The sequence below is a fragment of the Natrix helvetica genome (genome assembly GCF_964273705.1).
Source record: "Natrix helvetica genome assembly, chromosome: 3".
Lineage (NCBI taxonomy): Eukaryota > Metazoa > Chordata > Lepidosauria > Squamata > Natricidae > Natrix > Natrix helvetica.
In genome coordinates, this window is record NC_138549.1 from 167,544,838 (window position 1) to 167,570,350 (window position 25,513).

Below are 25,513 nucleotides of genomic sequence, written 5' to 3' on the forward strand. Positions count from 1 at the left end.
GTGTCTTTGGAAGAGCCTCCCTTCATCTCCATCTGGAGAAATTTCACCTCAGAAAACCTGATCTGTGTGTGTGATGCTTTATTAACACGGCTTAGTATCCCTCCCTTCTTCCTCCCCAAGTGTGCAGCTAGGACGCTGCAAGCACAAAGATCAAACAATAGAAACTCGGGCAAACGCCTGTGCTTTTCCTCACATTTTTGATGTTTTTTAACCATTTTTTGGGGGGTAGCCTTCAGCTGCCTGGACCGGCTTTGTAAATCCTGCCCATTTCCTTGATGCAGAAATTAATAATAATAAAAAAACTGGCTACACCGCAGTGTGTGTGGCTGTCCCTTTTTCACACCTTTTTGTTAGACTTACTTTTTAAAAGAATATAGAAGAATCAAAAGATGTAGCACCCAAGGAAGCTCTTTTCAAGGAATTGGTGAGGGGAAAGAAGAAATATAAGAGAAAAAAAAATCTTTTTAAACCGAGGCACAGTAGCAGTTCATAGGAATTCACAGGAAACCAAGCTCATGCATTTTATTTCCAAGCCCCTGTGCTTGAGATCAGTTTTTTAAAAAGTGTTTCAGGATGAAAATTATGTTGGTGGAGACACACGCAGCCTCTGATCATCATGTTCATAACTTGAACATTGGGCACTATCTAATAAAATGAAATTCAATGGTGAAAAGAGTAAGGTTCTACATTTAGGCAACAAAAACGGAATGCACAGGTACAGAATAAGTGGTACCTTGCTCAACAGTAGTAACTGTGAGAGGGATCTTGGAGTCCTAGTGGACAACCATTTAAATAGAAGCCAGCCGTGTGCAGCAGCTGCCAAAAAAGCCAACACAGTTCTAGGCTGCATCAACAGAGGGAGAGAATCAAGATCACACGAAGTGTTAATACCACTTTATAATGCCTTGGTAAGGCCACACTTGGAATACTGCATTCAGTTTTGGTCATCACGATGTAGAAAAGATGTGGAGACTCTAGAAAGAGTGCAGAGAAGAGCAACAAAGATGATTAGGGGACTGGAGGCTAAAACATATGAAAAATGGTTGCAGGAACTGGGCCTGGCTAGTTTAATAGAAAGAAGGACCAGGGGAGACATGATAGCAGTCTTCCAATATCTCAGGGGCTGCCACAAAGAGGGAATCAAGCTATTCTCCAAGGCACCTGAGGGTAGAACAAGAAGCAATGGGTGGAAACTAATCAAGGGGAGAAGCAACTTAGAACTGAGGAGAAACTTCCTGACAGTTAGAACAATTAATCAGTGGAACAACGTGCCTCCAGAAATTGTGAATGCCCCAACACTGGAAGTCTTTAAGAAGATGTTGGATAGTCATTTGTCTAAAACAGTATAGGGTTTCCTGCCAAGGCAGGGGGTTGGACTAGAAGACCTCCAAGGTCCCTTCCAACTCTGCTATTGTATTATTGTATTGTATTATTGTATGTACTGTATAACTGGTGAAACAAGGACTCTCAGATTTCATTTCTCTTTTATTTAAACCAATCCCTCCTTCCTGAACACACTGGCACCATTCGAACCACCCACATCATGCAGCCTTGTTCGATACTACGCAAACAATTCAAAGATCAGCCTGAGTAAGCTAGCTGCAGTGCTGAATAAGAACACCCTGGGGTTTTTTTTTTCACAGGCAAGATGCAAATCTTAATTTTTTATGTTACTTTCACCAATGCCCGGGATATATTGGCAAGGTAATTCTGTGGTGATAATTAGGACCCTATGGCAGACTAGAACACCAATTTGAAAAATAAGGGGTAGAAACAGAAGACCTATGGGAACAATGAATCAGTGGAACAGCTTGCCTCCAGAAGCTGTGGGTGCTCCACCATTGGAGGTTTTAAAGAAGAAATTGGACAGCTACTAGCCTGGAATGGTATAGGGCTGTGATGGCAAAACTATGTGGCACGCGAAGCCATTTGTCAGGTCACGCAAGGCATTGCCCTGTCAGATGGTTTTTTGTCCTCTGGAGGCTTTCCCGAAGCGCCCGGAGGGTGAAAAACAGCCCAATATGCAAACTGGAAGTCCGTTCCTGACGGTTTATGCGTCGGGCAGTTTTTCGCCCTCCGGAGGGGCCCACTATTCGGGAACGAACTTCTGGGTTGCCTGCTGGGCTATTTTTCTCCCTCTGGAGGCTTCAGGAGGCTTTCCTGAAGCCTGCGGAGGGCAAAAAATCACCCAACGCGCCTCCCGGTAGTCCGGAGGCTTCAGTGAGGCCTGCACGCATGCGCAGGTGTGTGCATGCATGCGTGGGGGGAGGGCATTGCATTATGAGTGTGGGCACAGGCACGTGTGCCCCCCCTCCGCTCCCCCCCCCGGTTTTCACACGCTCGACAAAACGGTTAGCATCACTGACCTACACCGAAGAATGTTTAATGCTAATTACACTTAAATGAAACTGAGTGAAATATGGTTTAATTCCTGCCGCACCCAATTTTTCACCTCACCTCCTTGTTCAGAACAGCTCCAAGGCATGTTACACCACCATTCGAAAGAGAACTAAAAGTTTGCAAGTCAAGCCATTGAGGAAGTGGCAGCTAAATCTATTTATTTATTTCATAATCAAGGAACCATTAGACAAACGGTTATTTATCAAATCTAGCAGGGGTATGGGGGGAAAATGGTTCCTTGAAATTGCAGAACTTAAGATCTAGAATTTTATAAATGTACGACAGGTATAGCTTAAATCGGTTTTTTCTCCATCTCAGCAACTTGAAGATACGTGGACATCAACTCCCAGAATTCCTCGTGCTGGCTGGAAAATTCTGAGTGTTGGAAGTCCACACATCTTCATGTTATTGAGGTTGAAAAGCATTGCTTCAAACCAGGGGTGCCAAACTCGGTTTCATTGAGGGCCATATCAGGGTTGTGTTTGACCTCAGGGGCCAAGAGGGGGCGTGGCCAGGGTGGGTGTGGCCAGCTCGACATCACTTTCGAGATTCTGTTTTTGGCTGTGACGGACTCCTGCAGCCCTCTGCCAGCAAAAACAAAGCCTCCCACCCCCTGCTCAGTTTTTACTAGCAGAGGCACTGCAGCCTGGTCCTTCACTGTTTTCAGGGAGACCCCGCGGGCGCGATGGGCCAGATCCGGCCTGCGGGTCTTGAGTTTGACACCCCTGCTTTAAACCATCATTTCCTTGCGAACGTCCATCCTTTATTACCTCACGGGAAAAAACTTGAAAACAAAATCCAGGCTATTTCTAAAACCTTTTCCTAACCAAAACAGTTGCATTTAAGGAATCACATTTAAATGTTCCAGATAAGCACGGTTTATATTTTACATGCTGGTTAGGAATCAAGATTCCTGGCTCGGGCTTGTAAAATCCCTCCTACTGACATGAAGGTACAAAATGTGCTCCCCCACAGCTGTTGTATTGTTCAGATATACACACAGGATAGAGGCTGCGTTAAGCCACAAAATGTGGTAGACACAATTGACAATCCGTTATTTATATGAAAAAACACCCCCCCCCCCAATCACTAAGATTCCCTGTGCACCAAACACCACGGAAAAGCATTTTCTGCTGATATATTACTGTTTAAATTTGCTGATGGTTGGGGTCCATATGTCCTATTATATATTTTGTGCCAAGATTACAAGTTGGAATATATTTGATGTCTAATTCCATTAGCGCCCCCACCCCCATGCAAGCAGAGCTGAACACAGCTTTCCTCTATCAAATATTAAAAAGAAATCCAAGAGAAATAACATCCAAGAATACAGGCGTACTTGATAATTTTCCAAATTAAAGAATCTTAAAAGGTGCCAAAGCCGGAGGGAGGTTAAGCAGCTACAGAACATGGAAAACTCCTTCTCTGCAGCAACCCAAATATAATTTATTCTACTGATGGGATCCTGGGATTACTCCGTAGAAATCCGATGGCTGCTTTTATGCCCCTTGGCACAAAAACCGGCAGAGTATATGCGCTTGTCATATTTTTGCGTTTCGAAACATGTACGGTGCATAAAATAGTTTAGGCTGGTACGAACTGCTCATATGAAAAAGCAGTCAAAGGTTATTCTCATTTCACGGAGTTCTCTCACAATATTGCAAGCCCGACTTGTTAAATATGTGTGAAGCAAATATCTCTGTTTTAGCATTTAGAAGAGATGCCAGTCCTAGCTACAATCTGCCTACTTGCTAATCCTTCTGTCCTCAGGAGACAATTATTTTATAGGAAGGTAAAAGTGCCTTCTATCTCAAGCAACAGAAATATTACCTTGTTTTTGCGGGGTTTGCTGTTATGACTGCTTGTTTCAATTTCTCAGAGCAAAGATAATGAGCCCCTTTTTAATATATGCTGTTGTTTGGAGGATTGATTTCCCCCCCAACACTCTTGGAAGTGTGTCTCCAAATTATGGCCTCCTTGCACCTTTCTATAATTAGGTACTTGTTAAAAAATGACAGCATGTGTTTTTTAGATTCTCAAAAGGCAGAAGTGTTAAGAAATCTTATCTTCGCCTCTTATTTAATAAACATCTTGAGTAAATTTCATAGGAGCCTCTACAAGGGATTAATTCAGAATGAGGCTTTAATGTGCTTTTTTCCTCATTTGATGTCGAAGGAAGGTGTTTGTTGATGCTCGCCTCTCCCAAAGGGACTCGTGTACAAATGATACTTTCTTCTAAGTTATTTTGCATCCTGCATTTTCACTGCCAAGAAAACTGCAGGGATTTCATCCAGGCTGTTTATTGGGAATTGACATGGACTTGAAAGCATGCAGCAAATCATTTAAAAAAAATCATTACAATTCTACAGTCTGCTATTAGTTACAAAAAGTGATTGAATAGCCTTATTATTTATATCCCACACTTATTATTATTTTTTATAAATAACTCAAGGTGACCAACGTATTTACCGTAATACTCCTTCCTCCTATTTTCCCCAAAACAGCCACCTTGTGAGGCCATTTGGGTTGAAAGAAAGTGACTGGCCCAGTCACCTAGCCAGCTTTCATACCTATGGCAGGACTAGAATTCACCATCTTCTAGTGGAGAATGGCATGCGTGCCACCTCAAGCCGTTGCCCAACTCAGCGTCATCCCGCATGCGTGCATGCCTCCCGCCTGCCAACTGATTTTCGGGTCTCTGCCACCCATGGGGGAGACGTGCGTCATGCGTGGGGGGCGGGCGTGAGCACGGTGTGCGTGTGGCCCACGGCCCATTTTTGGTCCAAAGAGGCTTCAGGAAGACCTGCAAGCCCCAAAATGGGGCACGGGAGGGGGAGGTCATGCGCATATACGGAAGGGGTGGGTGGGGCACACAAAGGGGGAGTGTCACTCGTGCATTGCATTATGGGTGTGGGCACGTGCACACGCTTTTGGCACGGAAGGAGAGAAAGGTTAGCCATCACTGTTCTAGAGATTGGTTCAAAGTCACCAAGCTGGCTTTTATACTTAAGACTACAATTCACCATCTCCAGGTGACTGGTCCCAAGTCAGCTGACTTTCTTGCCTAAAGCAGGGCTAGAACTCACAATCTCCTGATGAGTGGATCAAAGATACCCAACTGGTTTTTTTTTATAATTTTATTTTTATTTTTAATTTTCAAAACAAACACGACACATCCTTCTTTACATACTGTAGAAAGTGTATCAGTTGGTTACAAAGGACTTTCGTGCATCTCTTCCACAGTCAACAAACATAATTCATATGAACTCAAGTATTTTAACTCAGATATTTATACGTATTACCATCATCATAGCTCCATTTTCATTTGACTATAATTGTTTAAACGTCCTTCATCATAAAATATACCAAGATTTAATACATAACCACATACTGGCATTTCATTTACTATTTCTAAAATCCTCCAATAACACTGAATCCTTATGGCCTATTGTAGCTAAACATCCATAACATTTAATAACAAAGTTTTCTAATCCTTCTTTCCAAATCACTGTTTACAATTTACATCCCATTTCCTTATGTTGTACCCATACCTATATGTACGTTATTATCATTATCCCTCCTTTATTTGACTATATCCTGCATCATATCATTTCCCCCCCTAGTAGTCAAGACTTAACTGAATCTAACTTTTTTTTAAAATTAACCTTTATATGATACCCAACTGGTTTTCACGTCTAAGGTGGGACTAGAACGCAGAGTCTCCCAGTCTCTAGCCTGGTGCCTTAACTATTAGATCAAACTAGCTCTAGTTCTTTTCCTCAAAATCTCCACCATTTTGCCCCCCAAACTGGTAGGACTTCCAAGCCACCAGAATGGAGAAGACTGCTACTGCTAAAAAGCCACAGTGGCGCAGTGGTTAGAGTGCAGTACTGCAGGCTACTTCCACTGACTGCCGGCTGTCTGAAATTTGGCCGTTCAAATCTCACTAGCTAAAAGTTGACTCAGCCTTCCATCCTTCCGACGTAGGTAAAATGAGGACCCCGATTGTTGGGGGCCATATGTCGACTCTGTAAACTCTTTAGAGACGGTTGCAAAGCACTGTGAAGTGGTATATAAGTCTTAGTGCTATTGTTATTGCTACTGTATATCACATGCTTAAGAGTCTACATTTAGCTTGCTTCACCTTGTCTCTAACAAGAAAGATAAATCTCAATTTAACTGTAACCTCTCTTTGCTTGAAGGCCTCGGCTTCTAGTATCCTGCCATCAGCACCTCCTTAATGAGATACTAATTAACCTACACAAATCTTCTTTTCACATCCCTGGAGCTCAGCACTCCATTGCTAATCGGCGGAGAATAAGAAATAACTTGGCATTTGCTTCTTAGCTCTTTATCGCGCACAACAAAAGCTGGAACAAATGGCCTGCAGTAACGCACAAAATGAAACGAAGAGAGATTTGTGGTCATCCCTGCGTGCCACTTTTTTTTCCTGGAGGACTAATGATTGCTTAAATATAGCTTTCCAAAGTCCAGGTCAAATATAGCCTTCCAAAGAAATCCACATTAAGCCAGTCTGATGTCAATGTTACTTAACCAAAAGTGGACCACTGCAAGGTAACGGTTAATGGTTCTTTACTTAACTAGATAGGACTAATTTTCTCTGTTTTGAAGAACCACAATAGAACCAGTGTCCTGGGAAAATACCATGAACATGTTAATGTTGAGACTCTAGAAAGAGTGCATTGAAGAGCAACAAAGATGATTAGGGGACTGGAGGCCAAACATATGAAGAATGTTTGCAGGGACTGGGCATGGCTAGTTTGATGAAAAGAAGGACCAGAGGTGACATGATAGCAGTCTTCCAATATCTCAGGGGCTGCCAGCAAGAAGAGGGAGTCAACCTATTCTCCAAAGCACCTGAGGGCAGGAAAAGAAGCAATGGGTGGAAACTAATCAAGGAGAGAAGCAACCTAGAACTAAGGAGAAATTTTCTGGCAGTGAGAACAATTAATCAGTGGAACAACTTGCCTCTAGACGTTGTGAATGCTCCAACACTGGAAGTTTTAAAGATGATGTTGGATAACCATTTGTTGAAATGGTATAGGGTTTCCTGCCTAAACAGGGGGCTGGACTAGAAGACCTCCAAGATCCCTTCCAACTCTGTTATACTATTCTATTCTAGCCTATTCCTATTTCTATTCTATGCATTTATCTTTCCAGTCATTGCTCTGGTTAGGAGGAGGTTGGGATGGTTATCTTGTACACCTCTGCCATTTTCCCTTTATCATATAACTGAGGGAAGACCACCCCCCTCTCCTAGAAGAATGAAATATTTTGAGAAATATTTTAAAAAGGCAGAATGTTATATTTTCCTAAAGGAGGAATGGAGAAACATGCTCTCGGAGACAGAAAGAGACATCCCCCACCTTTCTTAATAACCCCCAGCAAATATTTTTTGCCCATTGAGAAAGACTGGGCCAGCCTATCTACAAAACAAAAGATCTTCAGCTCCAGGATGATGGGATTAAGATGTGAACCTCCAGTACGTAATAGGATTAACCCACTAGCAGCAGAGCTCACCACATCGCACAATCTCCTAAGGACATTGCACCAGAGACCAAACTTCAACCAAACCTTAGATAACCTACAGAGCCAGCTCTAACTCCTACAACAGCCAATAGAATACATGTCCTTGCACAGGAACAGGAGGCTCAAGGGCAAAGCCCAAGAGAAGGTATAAATACCCCTCACTCTGACCACTCCATGTGGTCAGCTGCCCAGAACCGCCCATGTGCTTCTGCTTCATCAATAAATGGACCCTCTTTCCAATCAGCCTTCAGTGCTTTTCTCCCGGCTTCGAATGTACCTAGGTATTTCTTCCCAACACAGCTGAGTAACTTTCTACCAACAAGGACTGGGACTGTTGTTGTGGGCTACGTGTTGGCCATTGGCACAGACAAGATGGAGAGAGCCCCATACGTATCCTACTTGTTACAACCTGTCAGTTATCACTATTCCAACAGTGATTTCTTTTCTCCACTCAGCTGATCTACAATCTTGGTAGCAAGGGAAGAAAAGCAGGCAGCGCTCCTTCGAGCTGCACAGGAGGTAGCCAACCGTGAAAGCAAACCTGGATTCCTTCCAGAAAAACGCACAACGTCAGCTGTAGATCAATAAAGGCTACCAGAGGAGGCTGCCAGTGGTGACAATAGGAAATCTGAGAGCCCTGGCTAAGAGGAGGATGGGAAGAACAATCCGGCTGAAACAAGATCTGGGTTGTCTCCATAGGCAGTTTAAGGCAGAGCTTTGGGAGGAGTGCTCCTCGGGGCTGGGGGGGGGGAACGAGCAAAAACACCCCCCCCCAACCCGCAGGAGCACTCTGCAAGCCTCCTAAAGGCTATGCACGGCTATTTTTACAAAGGGGTCGGGATTTCGGTAGGCCAAAAATGTTGTATTCAGTGTGTAAGACGCACCCAGATTCTCACCCTCTTTTTTGAGGGAAAAAGGTGCGTCTTGTACTCCAAAAAATACGGTATATCTCAAGGGAAAGCTACTAAAACATTCTACAAGTCACTGTAGAACGACGTAAAAGCCACAAAAGTCAACTTGGTGACAGCGCTGAATATTACTGAATCAGCATAGCAGTTACAGGTAGTCCTCGGCTTACAACCAGGGTGGATAAAAATCGTTTTTTTTTTAAGATTAAAAAAATCGGATTTTTAAAAATTTATATCGGATTTTTTAAAAATCAAATTTATTTTAATAAAATGCTTTTGGAGTAAAAATCTATCTAAAGAGTTTTCGGTTTAAGATGCATTAATAATGTAGTTTATTCTGCATGAAATGGAGCTTAGTGATGTAGCAAGAAGCTATATCTTCTGCAACATTGGGATTGTCAGTGAGTCAACAGCAGGTCAGAGGAGGAGCTGCTGTGGGACAGAGATGACAGGCTCTTTAAAAATTATGATTCAAATCGAGCCTTTTTACTAGTCAACTTGATTTAAATCAACTTGATTGAAATCATGATTGAAATCACGATTGAAATCAAATTCAACCTGCTTACAACAATTTACTTAGTGACCATTTGAAGTTATAATGGGACAAAAAATATGATTTATGACTCCTTTTCACACTTATGACTGTTGCAGCATCCTCATGGCCACATGATCAAAATCTGGACACTTGGCAACTGACGTGTACTTATGACTGTTGCAGTGTCTCAAGATCACGAAATTCCCTTTTGCGCCACTCTGACAAGCAACGTCCATGGGGAAGCCAGATTCACTTTACTAACAATTGCAGTGATTCACTTAACAACGGAGGCCAGGAAGGTAGTGAAAGGAGGCAAAATTCACTTAACAATGGTCTCGGTTAGCAACAGAAATGTTGGGCTCCGTTGTGGTTGTAAGTGGAGAACTGCCTACATATTGGAAACCTTGACTGTAAATTGGGATGCTCAAGATGATGACTCATAGGATTAATAAAACAGAATCCAAAATTAAAGGACACCTGTCATAAGGAGAAATTCCTGGGACAGTAATCTGTCATCTAATATTTCAAAATAAAACAAAAACAAAGCAAAAGAAGGCTTCTATCTAATAGCAATAGCACTTAAAACTTGTATACCGCTTTACAATCCTCTCTAAGGGGTTCACAGAGTCAGCCTATGGCCCCCAACAATCTGGGTCCTCATTTTACCCACCTCAGAAGGATGGAAGGCTGAGTCAACCTTGAGCCTGGTGGGATTTGAACTGCCAAATTGCAGGCAGACGGCAGTCTCAGAAGGAGCCTGCAGTACTGCACTCTAACCCCTGCACCACTGAGGCTCTTAAATCAAGTACACAACCAGTGATGCCCAGGGAACATAACCTAGATCAGTGGTGGCAAACCTATAGCATGGATGGACGGAGGTAGCCAGAGTGGCGCCGAGGCAGTCCGGCGGGCGAGCGACCGAGGATCAGGCTGCCTGATCCTCCATCGCTCGCTCGCTCTTTCGTCCGCCCGGATCGCCTCAGCGCTGCTCTGGAGGTCCAGCCGCACCCAGCAGCTGTGGCGACGTCATCAAGACGAAGTAGCTTGGAGGCGAAGTGCTTTTCAGTGCTTTTCTGTGCGTCTGGCGTTTAGGTAGATAGCCGGATGTCCTAAACACCAGACGCTCAGAAAAGCACTGAAAAGCAGCCGCTGTTGGGGACCGCGGAGCGCGAGCCGGCGGAGCACGCTCAGGAAGGTGGGGAATGGGAAGCCACCTGTGCAACAAATCCAGTCGTGAAATTTCCTCGCTCCTCAATATCCCACAGTCAACTGTCAGCTGTATTATAAGAACGTGGAAGTGTTTGGGAACGACAGCAACTCAGCCACGAAGTGGTAGGCCACGTAAACCCGTCCAACGTCAGTGTGTAACCTCACAAATGCGCTTCTGGAAGAATGGTCAAAAATTCCCATCAACACACTCCTGAACCTTGTGGACAGCCTTCCCAGAAGAGTTGAAGCGGTTATAGCTGCCAAGGGTGGACCGACGTCATATTGAACCCCATGGATTAGGAATGGGATGTCACTTACAGTAAGTTCATATGCGAGTAAAGGCAGGTGAGCGAATACTTTCGGCAATATAGTGTATCAAACAGGCTGGATTCCACTTAGCTTTCAGGGTTAGACAAGGTTACAGAAGAGTTAGTGCCTCTCTGCAGGCACGCGGGTCGTCGCCCAGCTCAGCTCCACCGTGCATGCACACAGGCATGCCTCCTGCCGTCCAACTGGTTTTTGGGTCTCTGCCATGCATGCATGGACAGTGGGGCGCACATGCGGGGGTTGCATGTGCACGCTTGGGGGTTGTGCGTGCATGCATGGGGTGGGGCACATGCAGGGCATGTGTATGTATGCACAGGGCGATGGGGAGCACAAGGGGGTCTCGCATGCATGTGTGGGGAGACGGGGGAGGATGCCCCCCCCATGTGCACATTGCATTATGGGTGCAGTCACGGGCTTTCGGCACACAATGACAGGTTAGCCATCACTGACTTAGGCTAGGAGGCTTGGCAAACAGTCACTCAACTCTCAAATCTGCATTGTTTAGGAAAGTGAAGTGGAATCCTTTATCCTTAGAAGAATAAGGCAGAAGAAAGAAGATCCATTTCCCCACTATATTTGCAACTCTCTGCAAATTTTTCTAAATGTATTGGGCAATTAAAATTTGAAGATCCGGAGAACAACCATCTTGCAAGAGGGAACTGTTTTCTGTATGTATCCAAGTGACTTATTTTTTTAAAAAAAAATTAAATTTCGCCTTTATTATTATTTTTTTAAATAAATAATTCAAGGCAGCAAACATATCCAATATTCCTTCCTCCTCCTATTTTTTTCTTTCTCCCTTCTGGGTATTTTAGTTTCTTTTTCGACTTGGTCCATTTTGGATTTCTGGACCTTCTTAAATCGGGGATGTGTCCACCCTGAGTAACTTTACGGCTTATGGACCTCACGCCAGCTGGGGAATTCTGGGAGTTGAAATCCACAGATCTTAAAGTTACGAAGGCTGGACACCCCTGTTCTCAGCACTCTGAAAGGAGACCCGATCCATTTGGAGAGAATTAAAACAAATGGAATTGTTTTAAAAAGTAAATTGTTTTAATTAAATCAAACTGTCCCTGCGGATGGGCTCTAGCACTAATCCGAAAGCTCAGAAGACAAAACCTCCAAACAACAAAAGATAGAATCAAGATCACGTGAAGTGTTAATACCACTTTATAATGCCTCGGTGAGGCCACACTTGGAATACTGCATTCAGTTCTGGTCGCCACGATGTAAAAAAGATGTGGAGACTCTAGAAAGAGTGCAGAGAAGAGCAACAAAGAGGATTAGGGGACTGGAGACTAAAACATATGAAGAACGGTTGCAGGAACTGGGTATGTCTAGTTTAAGAGAAAGAAGGACTAGGGGAGACATGATAGCATTGTTCCAATATCTCAGGGGTTGCCATAAAGAAGAGGGAGTCAAACTATTCTCCAAGGCACCTGAGGGTAGAACAAGAAGCAATGGGTGAAAACTAATCAAGGAAAGAAGCAACTTAGAACTGAGGAGAAATTTCCTGACAGTTAGAACAATTAATCAGTGGAACAGCTTGCCTCCAGAAGTTGTGAACGCCCCAACACTGGAAGTCTTTAAGAAGATGTTGGATAGCCATCTGTCTGAAACGGTATAGGGTTTCCTGCCTAGGCAGGGGGTTGGACCTCCAAGGTCCCTTCCAACTCTACTATTGTATTGTATTGTATTGTATAACTCAGAATCCTGCAACATTATCCTGGATCACGTATATTCGCCTTCATTCGTGAGAATTTAAAACAGGAAGTTTGCACGACACACTTGATTGGAGATAGCAAAACATCACACAAGATTCCCCCTCCAAAATGTATTATTTCCCCCCCCCTCTGGGAAAAAGTGCTCTAGCAGATACCTTTCGTTCAGCAACAAGCAAGGAAAAACACACAATCCCCCCAGGGTTCTTAATTATGGGAGTGGAAGCCCAATGCCTCTGTTACAGGCGCCTGGTAGCGAAAGCTGTCCTATAAATTTCTAGCTTCCACAGGTAAATAGTAAATTGTACCTGACAGGGAAGAAAAAAGTCTCAACAACGAAGACAAGGCTGAATGTTAAAGAGGTTAGGCAGAGGACACTCCATACCCTAAGCAATCCTATCTGAATTGATACCGCGTTTCCCCGAAAATAAGGCAGGCTCCTATTTTCTTTTGACCCCCGAAATAAGCGCTTGGCCTTATTTTCGGGGAGGTCTTATTATTTTTGAGGTGCAGGAGGCGGCGAGCGTGGTCACCTCATGGCTGCTGCTGTGTTGCAGTGTTTTCGGGGAAAACTTATTTTTGCGCATGTGCTCAAAAGCCCGATTGGCCTCATTATCCGGGGAGGTCTTATTTTTGGGGAAACAGGATACTGGCACCACAAGTGGCACAACTCCTTCTGAATGAAGCCGGACACAAGGAGATCAATTATACTCTGTCTTAATGACAAGGCCACTTGGATTTGCTCCAGCCAGTATCAATTCGGATAGGATTGTTTGGGATCTACCAAAAACAGATCACTGGAAGTGTCTGCCCTGCTATTGCAAGCTCAGAGTTGGGTTGAAGAGATCTAGGATACATTCACGAGTCGGTGTAAATGGAAAGAAAACTGAAAGTTGAAAGACGTGAGCAATAATTCTTGTTAAGGACAATGCTGGACAATGAATATCTATCTATAGAACAAGAGTTGTCACTGTACAGAGGGACGTCTTTAGCTTTCTGTGCTGTATTGTGTGTGTGTGTGCCTTTGTGTACTTCAAGTGTTGTCTCAGATGGGGCGGGTGGGCGGGTGGAGGAGACTGATCCAGCAGACTTCATGCCAGAAGTGTCACGAGGCACTTTGGATAGTGAGATGGGGGAAATGTATAAACGTAATATATAAAATAGGACCAGAACTATATAGGACAGAAGTTCTCTGAGGAACTTCTAGCCTAGCGCTTGGAAGGATTTCAAGTCACAATTCCAGTAAGAACAAAAATGATATCTCTCCTAAAGTTGTATTTCAGGTTTCAGATATATCTCTCTGTGCTCTGTTACTAGCAGGTTTTAAAAAATCAGAAGCAGTCTGCTACAAAAGCAGTTTGACAGAGACTTTAGGAGCTTCCACAACTCACATTCGATTTCCGAGAAGCGGGAGGAAAATGGAATAGATCAGGGGTCACCAACCTTTCGGATCTCAGGGACCGCTAAATTCATAATTTTAAATCCTGCGGACCACTAATATGATCTGCCTAATGACCAGCTGGGTGGGCGTGGTTAGGTGGTCATATGACTGGGTGGGTGTGGCCAACTCGATGTCACTCACATTGAGGGGCACCTCGATGGACTTCCTTCTTCTATAACTGCTAGAGCTTTCTTAATTATTGCAGATCCAGAAGAAAGGAAGATGCAGTGGATGGGGATATGTGGAAAGTCATTGAAAAGTTACACAATACCAACGATATTTTTGCAAGCGGTACAAAGATCATTGCGGGGTGTTGTTGTTTTTTTTTTTGATAAACCTCACAAGCACAATGCTACAGGGTTAAGCTGAATAGGACAATCACATTTGCACTAAAAAAGAATTATTCTTTCCCTTCCCTGAGAAAAATAAGATTTCCTTTTCTCTGGACACCCCTCCTACAGAACACAGAAAACATTTATTAACAGGACAATATAAACCAAACCGAACCTTCTTCATAGCATCTCTGCCAATTTGAGGCTTATTCACAGATTCCCAGTAAAAACCACAAAACAACTAAAATATCCTTTAGAGTCGGGCTTGAAATGGTGACTTCACGAACATATTCAGAGAGTTTAATTGGCAACAAAACTGCTTGCTTTTGACTTCTTCCAGGATATATATATTTTTTTCAACTTCTCAATCCACTCTACAGCTTGTTCTACTCTACAGATTGATTTACGATTTACTTTGCAGACTTTCTAATCTAAGTAGGTCTCAACCTGCTCAGCTTTTGAAGATCAGTCAAAGCTCATACATTGGCTTAATCAATGTGGCCCAACCTAAAGATCATCACACACGCGCACACACACACACACACACACCTGTGATGTGGGAGGGTGCTAAGAAGGAATTCCATGTACACAAACACAACCTCCTTCAGTCTTTGGCCATTCTGGAATGGTGAAAATGCACCCCAGATCTGCTTCTCTTAAGTCTCAAAGGGACCCAGCAGAACACAACTGTGTTCTGTGTCCACAGAGCTCCCACACTCTTCTGCAAGATTTGTGTGAAAACCCAGAAAAAAAGGGGGGGAGGGGTTAATTTGATGTAACTTCTCTGCATAGCAAAGCAAAAGCCCAAAAGGAGAAGGGGTTGGGGGTAAGGACATGTAGTCAATATGTAATTCCTGAAAAATAAAAACAGAAGCAAAGTTACACTCTGCCCCTTGGTTCCTTCTCTTCCAACCATCTCCTAAAGTCCAGAAAATGCCAACTCAACACACACAAATACCTTTTAAAACAGGGGTCACCAACCTTTCGGACCTCAGGGACCACTACATTCATAATTTTAAATCCCACAGACCACTAATATGAATTTTAAAAAAGGATAAAATAGTATTTGGTGAAATAAAAAAAAATGCAAATAATTTTTCTGCAGATCACCAACGTTTTCTCACGGACTACCAGTGGGTCCACGGACCACCAGTTGCTGACCACTGCTTTAAAATGTAGGGTACTGAATGGGGGGATTGGGGACGGGGTCACAAAAGGACACTGGCAAGCTGGCCACAATGTTTTGGGGTGGGGTTTTTGGCACTTCTGGTCCAGGGCATCAAGTGGCCTTTCCCAACTTTCCTTCTCTTTTAGGGACTAAGGGGGAGACCTCTGGGTCAAGCAAAACTCTTTGGGGTGACTTTCCTCAATCTTGCTTCCAGGATTAAATGCTCCGTAGGTTTCCTTCGGGTTGCACACTAAGGCAGCTTCTTTGCACGGCTCCCTTGAGAAACACACACAGACACACACCCCTTCATGCTGCAGAAAGTTTGCTCAGCCTAAAAAAACCCCAGAGGTCCCTGGAACACCGCATACAGACGTGTTCTCTCCAGCTCATTCGCCTTGCCTTTTACCTTATGCCACCTTAAGCCGCTTCCGCTACTGGAAGAAGGGGGGGGGGTGGCGACTGGCAACAGAGTGGTCAATGCCTGGAATGCAGTACCTGAACTCTGGTTTCATCCCCAAACCCCCACAAGTTTTAACCTTAAGCCTGTCTACTGTCGACCTCACCCCATTCCTAAGAAGTCAGCAAGGGGGCGTGCATAAGCGCACCAGCGTGCCTTATTCGTACACATTTTCCTGTATTCATAATGATGTTTATACTTATACCTGTTATCTGATGCCTGCTTGACAAAATAAAATAAAATTATAAAACAATCAGCCCAAGAGACGAGGGTGCAGCAGGGGGAAAAGTTGCAAAAAAAGACAAGGGATGAGGCCAGGGTTCCCCCCCCCCGTGGGGCTAGCCACAAAAAAGATAATGTGTTTGTGTTTCCCCCCCAATCCAGAAGGCGCAGCCGGGATGGGGGGAAGGGGGGCTTAATCCAGCCGACCCGCCAGCAGGTTAATTAATTAATTAATTGGAATTAATTGCAGACCATCATAAACAGACGATACCAGCTTCCCTCCCCCCCAAAACCCGGGGGGAAAAAGGGGGAGGGGAGAAGAGACCCTCACCTTTGCCTCTGTACCTCCAAAGGTAGCCCCCCTCCTCCAGCTGCTCCTGCTGCTCCAACAGGGGCGCCCAGCGTGGGGCTCAGCAATCCGGGGGGCGCGATGCCCGTCTTGGGGGCGCCCACCAAGACCCCCGCCAAGGCGGCTGGGCTGACGGCGGCAGCGGGCACGGGGCAAAGCGGGCTGCCCAGCAGCAGCTGGGGCAGGAGGGCAGCGGCCGCGCCCAGCCCGCGGGAAGGGTCCAGCTCAGCCGCGGGGGGCAGCAGGAAGCCCGCAGGGGGGCCGAGCGGGGCCGGTAGCAGCAGGCGGGGCGCGGGCTCCGCCGACGCCGCCCGCCCTGCCTCTTCCTCCGGGGGAGGCGGCGGCGGCGGTGGCGGAGGACGCGGCCGCGGCACCGGCGGCGGCTGAGGCTCTCCCGGGGCCGGCGAAGCGGGCTTGCCCGGCGGCGGGGGCCGCCCGTCCAGGGAGATGTTGGTGAGGAAGAAGAGGGCGGCCTGCCTCCGTCGCGCATCGCCGCCCCGCTTGCGAGCCCCGGCCGGCGCTGCCTCCGCGGGCTCCTCTTGGGGCGGCCGGCTGGCCGGGGAGCCGCACGCAGCCGCAGCCATTCTCTCTTAAAGCCGCGGCAGCCGCCACTCGCAACGGCGGGGAAGCCGTCGGCCCGCCGGCCGCCCGCCCCCAGCTCGGGCGGGTGGAGCGGACTCGCGCTTCCCACTCTTGGGCCGCTAAGGGATGTGGCTCAGCAGCGCCCGGGCAGCCATTGGGCGCGACGCGGCGGTATGTAAATACGGGAGCCCTTCGCTGCCTCTCATTGGCGAGCCCACGGTCCTATTGTCACGGCCGCTCTGTTTTCCCCTCCTCCTCTTCCTGCTGGCCCCACCCCTCCACCCGGGACCTTTTTTTCCCTTCTTCCTTTCTGTTTAACGCGTGTTCGCCAGGTCCTAAAGGCCGCCGGGTTCAAAGGCCGGGAAGGTTTCCGAAGGGGGGGGGAAAAACAACCACTAAGAAAGTTCAGTTGCCTTTTGGGAAAAGCGCCAAACGTGCTTTTTCAGGAGGCAACTGGAGTTTCTTGGGGTTTTTTTGGAAGACGTTTCGCTTCTCATCCAAGAAGCTTCTTCAACTCTGACAGAGGAGAGCAACCAGGATGGTTAGGGGACTGGAGGCTAAAACATACAAAAAATGGTTGCAGGAACTGGGCATGGCTAGTCTAGGGAAGAGAAGGACCAGGGGAGACAGGATAGCAGTCTTCCAATATTTGAAGGGCTGCCACAGAGAGGAAGGGGTCAAGCTATTCTCCAAAGCACCCGAAGGCCAGACAAGGAATAATGGATGGAAACTGACCAAGGAGAGATTCAACCTGGAAATAAGGAGGAACTTTCTGACAGTGAGAACAATCAACCAATGGAACAGGAGTTGCTTTCAGAAGTTATGGGAGCTTCATCACTGGAGGCTTTTGAGAAGAGATTGGACTGCCATCTGGTCTCCTGCTTGAGTGGGGGCTTGGACTAGATGACCTATAAGGTCCCTTCTAACTCTGACAATCTGTTATCTGTGGGGAATGGAAGGATTTATATTCCTTGCAGACAGCTGGTCATTGGCATCCTTTTAGAGGATCACTGATCTCCAAGTGCTTCCTGTCAGAGCTGAAGAAGCTTCTTGGATGAGAAGCATCCAAAGAAAAAACAAAAAAGTCCAGTTGCCTCCTGAAAAAGCACCTTTGGGACATACACGACCTGCATGGTCAAGAATCTCTATAGACATTTGACCACGTACGCAAGGAAAGCAGCGTTTAGAGCAGTATTTCTGAAACTTGGGGGTTGTTTGTATGTCTGCCTAGAATAGGGGCAGCTGGATTGCCACACATATTGAATAAATAAATATTATAGTCAAAATGGACAACAAAACCCAATGGTTTTCAAACTTGCCATGCTGGCGGGGGAATTCTGGGAGTTGAAGTCCACACATTTTAAAGATGACTCTGTCAACAATCCTTTTCTTGGATTATATAGAATTTGCAAATCTCACTTTTAATAGACTTACGCTATTCATACCATATACCTGACCAGATGAAGGAAGTTCAGGGAAGTTTGACATTTAACCTTCTTTTTACCTGGTGTTGAATGCTTTAATGGTTCTTGCAACAGATTTATCTTTCCATTGAGCCAATTAGTAAACATATGAACAGAAAGTATTTGAAATGCACATTTATTCCCTAGAGTTCCACACTTTTATTTTCTAATTAAGAGCTGGTTTAAGGAGATTCCCTATAATATTTATCACTGTTACCTGTTTTTCTGGAAGTATCTTCAGTAGCCCTGAATAAAATATGTAATGCCAGTCTTGGAAGGGGAGAAGGAAAAACCCAATTTTCAGAAAATTTGCTTCCAGTATGTTTCTAATAATAAGACACATCTTATGTGTGTTATCTCACAGGATTTGCTGTCACAGATGTTCAAAGCTATGCTAAATTTTGTTTAATGCCAATAACTGAATTTTCAACTTAAAGTTAACACTTAAAAATTACTGAATTTGAGAAATATTTGCTTAGAGTGAGCAAGTGAATGAGTTTGTGGCGATGTGGTCCCTGTAGTTTTCTTGGCAAGATTTTTGGAACTATATCTTCTTAAGGCTGAAAGTGAATGATTGGCCCAAGACAGAAAATCATTTTTAAGGCTGCATAAATTTTATTTTGGTTAATTTCTAAACCTACCCCTAAATAATACTTCATACATGGATGGGAGACCACCAGGACTATAGGTTAGAATGAGAAACTAAATCCACAGAGATAGCCACCACAAAAAAATCTTTATTTTTAACCAATGCAAACCTATCAATACTTTGACACAGATATTATTATTATTATTGCTATCATTTTATCATTTCATTTCATCCGATGATGTGCGCTCCCCAATAATATTTTGAGACTGGTGGGTTTTTTAATTAGACGAATAAGTAAAATAAAAACTGTCTTGCCTTTGCTTTTCCTGCCGAAGGCTTTCATCCTTTTTTAGATGCAGCAAAGTTAATTTCCAAATAAATCCTTCAACCTACCTGCTCCAGAGGGAATTTCTGGCTTGTAAAGCTTCTGATTTGAAAAGAAAATGGAATATTGATTTTACGATTTATGACATGGTTTTGGGTTTTAATCTTTGTGTGCCACTCAGGGTCACCTTGGTGAAATAGGCAGCCCTATCAATTGTTTAAACAATTAAACCAAGAGACGAATGAAATAAAAAAAAGAAAACACTTTGCATATGTATATTCTTCCATTTTCAAAACTTTTCAAAGGGGTAAGCCTTAAAAGCAGATTTCCTAACTGAATCCTGTTTTCCACATAGGAAAAAACATTTTAAAAAAGCATAGCCTAAGTAGCTAATTAATATGTTAAAACCGCTAGCATCAATTATTTATTAGATAGCAGATCATCCTTTTTCACTGTGCCTACAGGAATTCTTTTATTATTATTTTTCCACCTTCACATTGGGGGAAAAAGCCTTTTCTGTTGGATTGCTTCCTTCAGGATATTCTTAAAGCCATTGCAGGATCTCTGTGTCCCCCCCCCCCCCAATCCCTCCCCAATTGTGTGATGCAGCCCTAGTAAGCAAATTATCATTTGACTTGTTTTATTCTCAGTCATCCAGGTCATGGTTATCCCAAAGGTCAGGGGTGAGCTGCTGCAGGTTTGCATGGGTTCGGGCCAGGGATGTGCGGTCAGGGGAGGCAGGGGAGGCAGAGCCTCACCTCTCATCATGAAATAATATATAATAATAATATATATTTCCTCCCATCCCTTTTACACAGCTCCCGCTAAGCTCCGGTAAGGAGAAGAGCCTTTGGGGAGTGAAGAGGAAGAGGAGGGAGGAGGAGGAGGAGGAGATGCGTGCGAGAGGCGGTGCCAGCTGGGCAGGAGGGTTCTCGGAAGCGCCAATAACCTTCCTGCCTCCGCTGTACTTTGCACGCTCCTCGCGACTGCAATAGACATCCAGAAGTGGCAGGGGCTGTTGGGCTGGAAGCCCAAACCCCATTAGCCACAAAAGCCACTTCTGGACATATATTGCAGTCGCGAGGAGTGCACGAAGTCCAGCAGAGGCAGGAAGGTTCTTGTCATTCCCCAGTCGCTTTTGTGGCTTCGTCAAGACGAAGTCCGGGAGCGCCAACAATATTTCTGCCTCCATCGCCACAGCTGTCGGGCACAACGGACGGAGGTAGCCAGAGTGGCGCTGAGGCAGTCCGGCGGGCGAGCGACCAAGGATCAGGCTGCCTGATCCTCCATCGCTCGCTCGCTCACTCTTTCATCCTCCCTGACCACCTCAGCGTCGCTCTGGCTACCTCCGTCTGGCCGCACCCAGCAGCTGCGGCGACGTCATCAAGACGAAGTGGCTTGGAGGCGAAGTGCTTTTCAGTGCTTTTCTGTGCGTCTGGTGTTTAGGTAGATAGCCAGATGTCCTAAACGCCAGATGCACAGAAAAACACTGAAAAGCAGCTGCTGTTGGGGACCGCGGAGCGCGAGGGGGCGAAGCGCGCTCAGGAAGGCAGGGAATGGGATCACGTGTGCTGGAGGCTGAGGCAGCCTCAGCCTCCAGCACACGTGGTCCCATTCCCCGCCTTCCTAATGACGTCACCAGCCTCACCAGCCATAAACCTCACCGCACGTCACTGGTTCGGGCGATCCTCTAGGTAAGGATCTACCCAGTTCAGCGAACCCGCAAATCCCACCCCTGGCTGCCCCCCCACCCTGCCCCCCCCACCCTGCCCCTCCCCCCCAGGAGTCTTACCAGGTAAGTTAAGTACATGGCCCGCATGGAGGCTCTGGGAGGGTGAAAAACAGACATGGATGTTCTGAAAGTCCGAACATTGGCCTGTTTCCAGCCTCCGGAGGGGCTCCGGAGCTCTTTGGAAAGCCCCTGGGAAAACCAGGGGAGAGCAAAAACACCCCACCCACCCGCCACGGTGCAGGAGGCTGATTAGGCCACGTCCTCCATGGCCACGCCTACCCAGCAACCGGGAAGAGAACCCGTTGCTAAAATTTTTGAAGACCATCCCTGACAAAGGTGCTTTGTTTTTTTCCTTGAAGATGTTTCACTTCTCCTCCAAGAAGCTTCTTCAGTTCTGACGGACTTTGTTTTTCCTTGAAGACATTTCACTTCTCATCCAAAGAAGCTTCTTCAGTTCTGACTTCACCGAAGAAGCTGCTTGGGTGAGAGATGAAACATCTTCAAGGAAAAACCAAGTCCAGTTGCCTTTTGAAAAAGCACCTCTGAGATATCCATCGATTTGCCTTGTGCTAATTTGAGAGGAAAGATTATTTGGATTGGGGGGAAGACGCAGCAAATTTCAAATCTTGCTTTTCGACTTTCCAGTCACGGGTTAGTCCCTGCAGGAATCCCTGATGGCATTCACACAATACATGTCTTAACCTTAAGGCAGGGGTGTCCAAACTTGGCAACTTTAAGACTTGTGGACTTCAACTCCACAAGTCTTAAAGTTGCCAAGTTTGGACACCCCTGCCTTAAGGGGATCAAATTTCTTATTTTCTAAGCTGACACAAACGCTGGTATATCAGACCATAGCCAAAGTTGACATTGGCGGCCACTAGCTGACCCAAAATTTGCCAAATCAGCTCGTGCAACCTGGGTTGAATTTAAGGAAGGCTCCGATGCGTCTTCTGAATGCTGCTTCATTGCTGCAGATTTAATGCTGCTGGTATTTGAACCTGGGTGCAGCTGGCAATGTTAGCATCCCCAGAAGAAAAGAGCAGCTGCATTGAAGGTTATTTGCCAACGATTTAAGAAATGGCCTTTATTTTTCTTTCGAGTGTGATTGAACGGAGTCATGGATTGCGAACTTAATACTACGTTTTTCTTTCTCTCTTTGCTGGCTGGACCTTCTAATCAGGGAACGTTAAATGTGTACTGGAAAAGGGCGTTTTTCTCCATATGCTATCTGCAAGACCCAGCTGCTTATAATTGTCAGAGTTTTAGTAACTTGCCGTGGTAGACTAGACAGGAATTTCTCTCCCTATCTCACCCTGGATGTTAAATTAGCATAGAATCACTGGAGGGAGGAAAAATACTATTTCCATGTAGTGCTTGCTGTTGCAAAGTGACTCTCTTTTTATTTCATGCTCGTTCACACAACATACTAAACCTTGAACTCAGATTTAAAAAGAAAGCTTTTCTTTAAATTGAGCTTCAATTTTGGTGACGTTAGAGCAGTTTTCTCAACCTCAACCAGGGGTGGGATTCAGCTGGTTTGCACTAGTTTGGGCGAACTTGATGCTAATTTTGCATCCGGCTCGCCGAACCAGCTGTTGCAAGGACTGGCTGGCCCCGCCCACCCCTCCCCTCCCCCCCAGGAGTCTCCACGCTGCCCATTCATTATGTGAGGTAAGTGTAAGGCCCACACGGAGGCTCTGGGAAGGCGAAAAACGGGTCTACTGGAAGTACCAGACGTCTGAAAATTGGCCTGTTTCCAGCCTCCGGAGGGCCTCTGTAGCCTGTGGGAGGCCATTTTCGCCCTCCCGGAGGCTCGAAAAAAGCTTCCAGAGCCTGGGGAGGGTGAAAACACCACCCCCACTGTGATGCAGAAGGCTGAGTAGGCTACACCCATCATGGCCACGCCCACCCAGCAACCAGGCAGAGAACTGGTTGCTAACCTTTTTCAATCCCATCCCCCCCGAGTCCTCAACTACTTTAAGATGCGTGGACTTCAATTCCCAGAATTTCCTAACCAGCTATGGCGGCTGGGGAATTCTGGGAGTTGAAGTCCACACATCTTAACATTCTGAGGTTGAGAAACACTGCTTTAGAAATACCGTAGATCTCTCGGTAATAGCATAGCAATGTTTCCCCTTGCCTTTTGCCAGGAGTTAGATAGGCCCAGATTCCTTGTCTAGCATCAGTGGTGGGTTCCTACTGTTTCGGGAGAACCAGTAGTGGTTTGGCGGTCTGGGTCGTTGGAGCCGGCAGCGACCCAGGCCTGCCACGCCCCCGAACCAGTTCTCTCCATCTTGTTTTTTTGCTTCTGCACATGTGCAGAACAATTTTTATTGTACTGTGCATGCGTGCGCAGCGCTCATCAAGCTCGTGTGTGTTGCGTGCCCACGAGCGAGCTGGCAGTAACGGCTGCCAGAACCCACCCCTGTTTAGCATCTACTCTTGGTGGTCTCCCATCCATGTATGAGCGAGACCCAACTTTGTTTTTAAAGTTCTTACAAGGTCAGCTTGGTGCGAACTGTGTTTTCATCTGATTTTGAATTACAGCTTAGCTTCCTTATTTATTTATTTCTTCAATCAGCCAGTCATTTTATGTCTGTCCTTGACTGGCAAAATAAATATTTGAGAGAAAAAGAGTCAAATTTAACAGGCTGAATATCAATGCACAATATCAGAGGAATTGTGACTAGAGTGAAACAAGCTATATAATCATGTAACAGTACAAGTGCAATTCTAAATTTAATTTGTAAATTAATATAGTGAAGCAATTAGAATAAGGCTATTTAGTGGTTATTTAGAATAATAGAATAGGGAAATTACCAGTCTAAAGTATAGAAACATTATAAGACCAAAATCCATGGGGGAAAAATGGTAACGGCTCCCTTATTTGACTTCATTCTATTTTTTAAAAAAAGACTCTTTTTGTAGACCTTTTATTTGTGTAGTTTTATTGCATTTTTAAAAAATTGGGTATTTTATTTTATGAATTCCCAAGAGACCTTTGGGACTGCAGCTGTTTCTAAATTTGGGTAATAAATAAATAAAATACGACATGTTGTACTACTGCTTGAACTGCATTATGATTTAAAGCAGTGCTTTCCAAACTTGGCAATTTTAAAATGGTTGGCTGGGGAATTCTGGGAGTTGATGTCCACGCATCTTAAAATTGTGAAACTGAAAAACACTAATTTAAAATGATGGCCTGGTGGTCTCATCATATACTTTTGCACGTGGTGGAAGATTTCTACCACCTCCTATTAAATTACAGCTAATCCTCAACTTACCACAAAATTGAGCCCAAAATTTCCATTGCTAAGCAAGACAGTGATTAAGTGAGCTTTGTCCCAATTAACCATCTTTCTTGCCACATTTGTTAAGTGAATTGGGTCCCGGCCTTGTTAACTTAACATCCGGGTCAAAGGAATACCTTCTTCTAAAGAATTGGTGTGGAAAAAACTAAATTAGATGGACAAAAATGTGGGAAAATGTTTTTTAATCGATGCTTTGCAATGACAGGTAATCCTCGACTTATGATCACAACTGAGCCCAACATTTCTGTTGTTGAGTGAGACATTTAACTGTGGAACATCTGGCCTGCAGAAATCATGGGTGCTTCCATCACTGGAGGTTTTTAAGAAGAGACTAGACAGTCACTTATCTGAAATAGTATAAGTCCGTGATGGCGAACCTATGGCACGCCCGCCAGAGGTGGAATGCGGTGCTCTCTCTGCGGGCACGCAACCCGTCGTTCCAGTTCAGCTCCGCCACGCATGCGCGCATGCCTCCCACCAGCCAGCTAGTCTTTGGGTCATTTCTGCACATGAGGGAAGTATGGCGCATGTGGGGGGCCATGCAGGCATGCCTAGGGGGTAGGTGGTGTGCAGGGGGGGCTCATGCACATGCACAGGGGGTGCATGCAGGGGGCCTCACGTGCATACACGGGGCGGGGCATGCACGGGGGGCATGCACACATTGCATTTTGGGGGTTCGGGCGCACACACACACATTCCCACTCTTGTGCACTTTGGGCACTCGGTCCGGAAAAGGTTAGCCATCGCTGGTATAGATTCTCCTGTTTGAGCCGAGGGCTGGACTAGAAGACCTCCAAGGTCCCTTCCAGCTCATTCATTCTATTATATTTGTTAAGTGAATTTTGCCCTCTTTTAATGAACTTTCTTTCCTGGGGTGTTAAGTGATTCAACT

At 45.4% G+C, this 25,513-nt stretch overlaps 2 protein-coding genes across 2 annotated transcripts in view; both read right to left on the reverse strand.

Moving 5' to 3' along the window:
- Positions 1–17,292, reverse strand: part of CABLES2 (Cdk5 and Abl enzyme substrate 2) — a 69,767-nt gene extending 52,475 nt beyond the window's left edge. The window contains exon 1 of the mRNA XM_081947887.1: positions 16,602–17,292. Coding sequence (XP_081804013.1) covers positions 16,602–17,203 — 602 coding nt within the window. The 5' untranslated portion in view covers positions 17,204–17,292. The remainder of the gene's footprint in view (positions 1–16,601) is intronic.
- The window catches only part of RPS21 (ribosomal protein S21), a gene marked incomplete at its 3' end in the record, with an annotated part of 293,510 nt that overhangs the window by 65,957 nt on the left and 202,040 nt on the right, over positions 1–25,513 (reverse strand). The gene's annotated exons all lie outside the window — the stretch shown is intronic.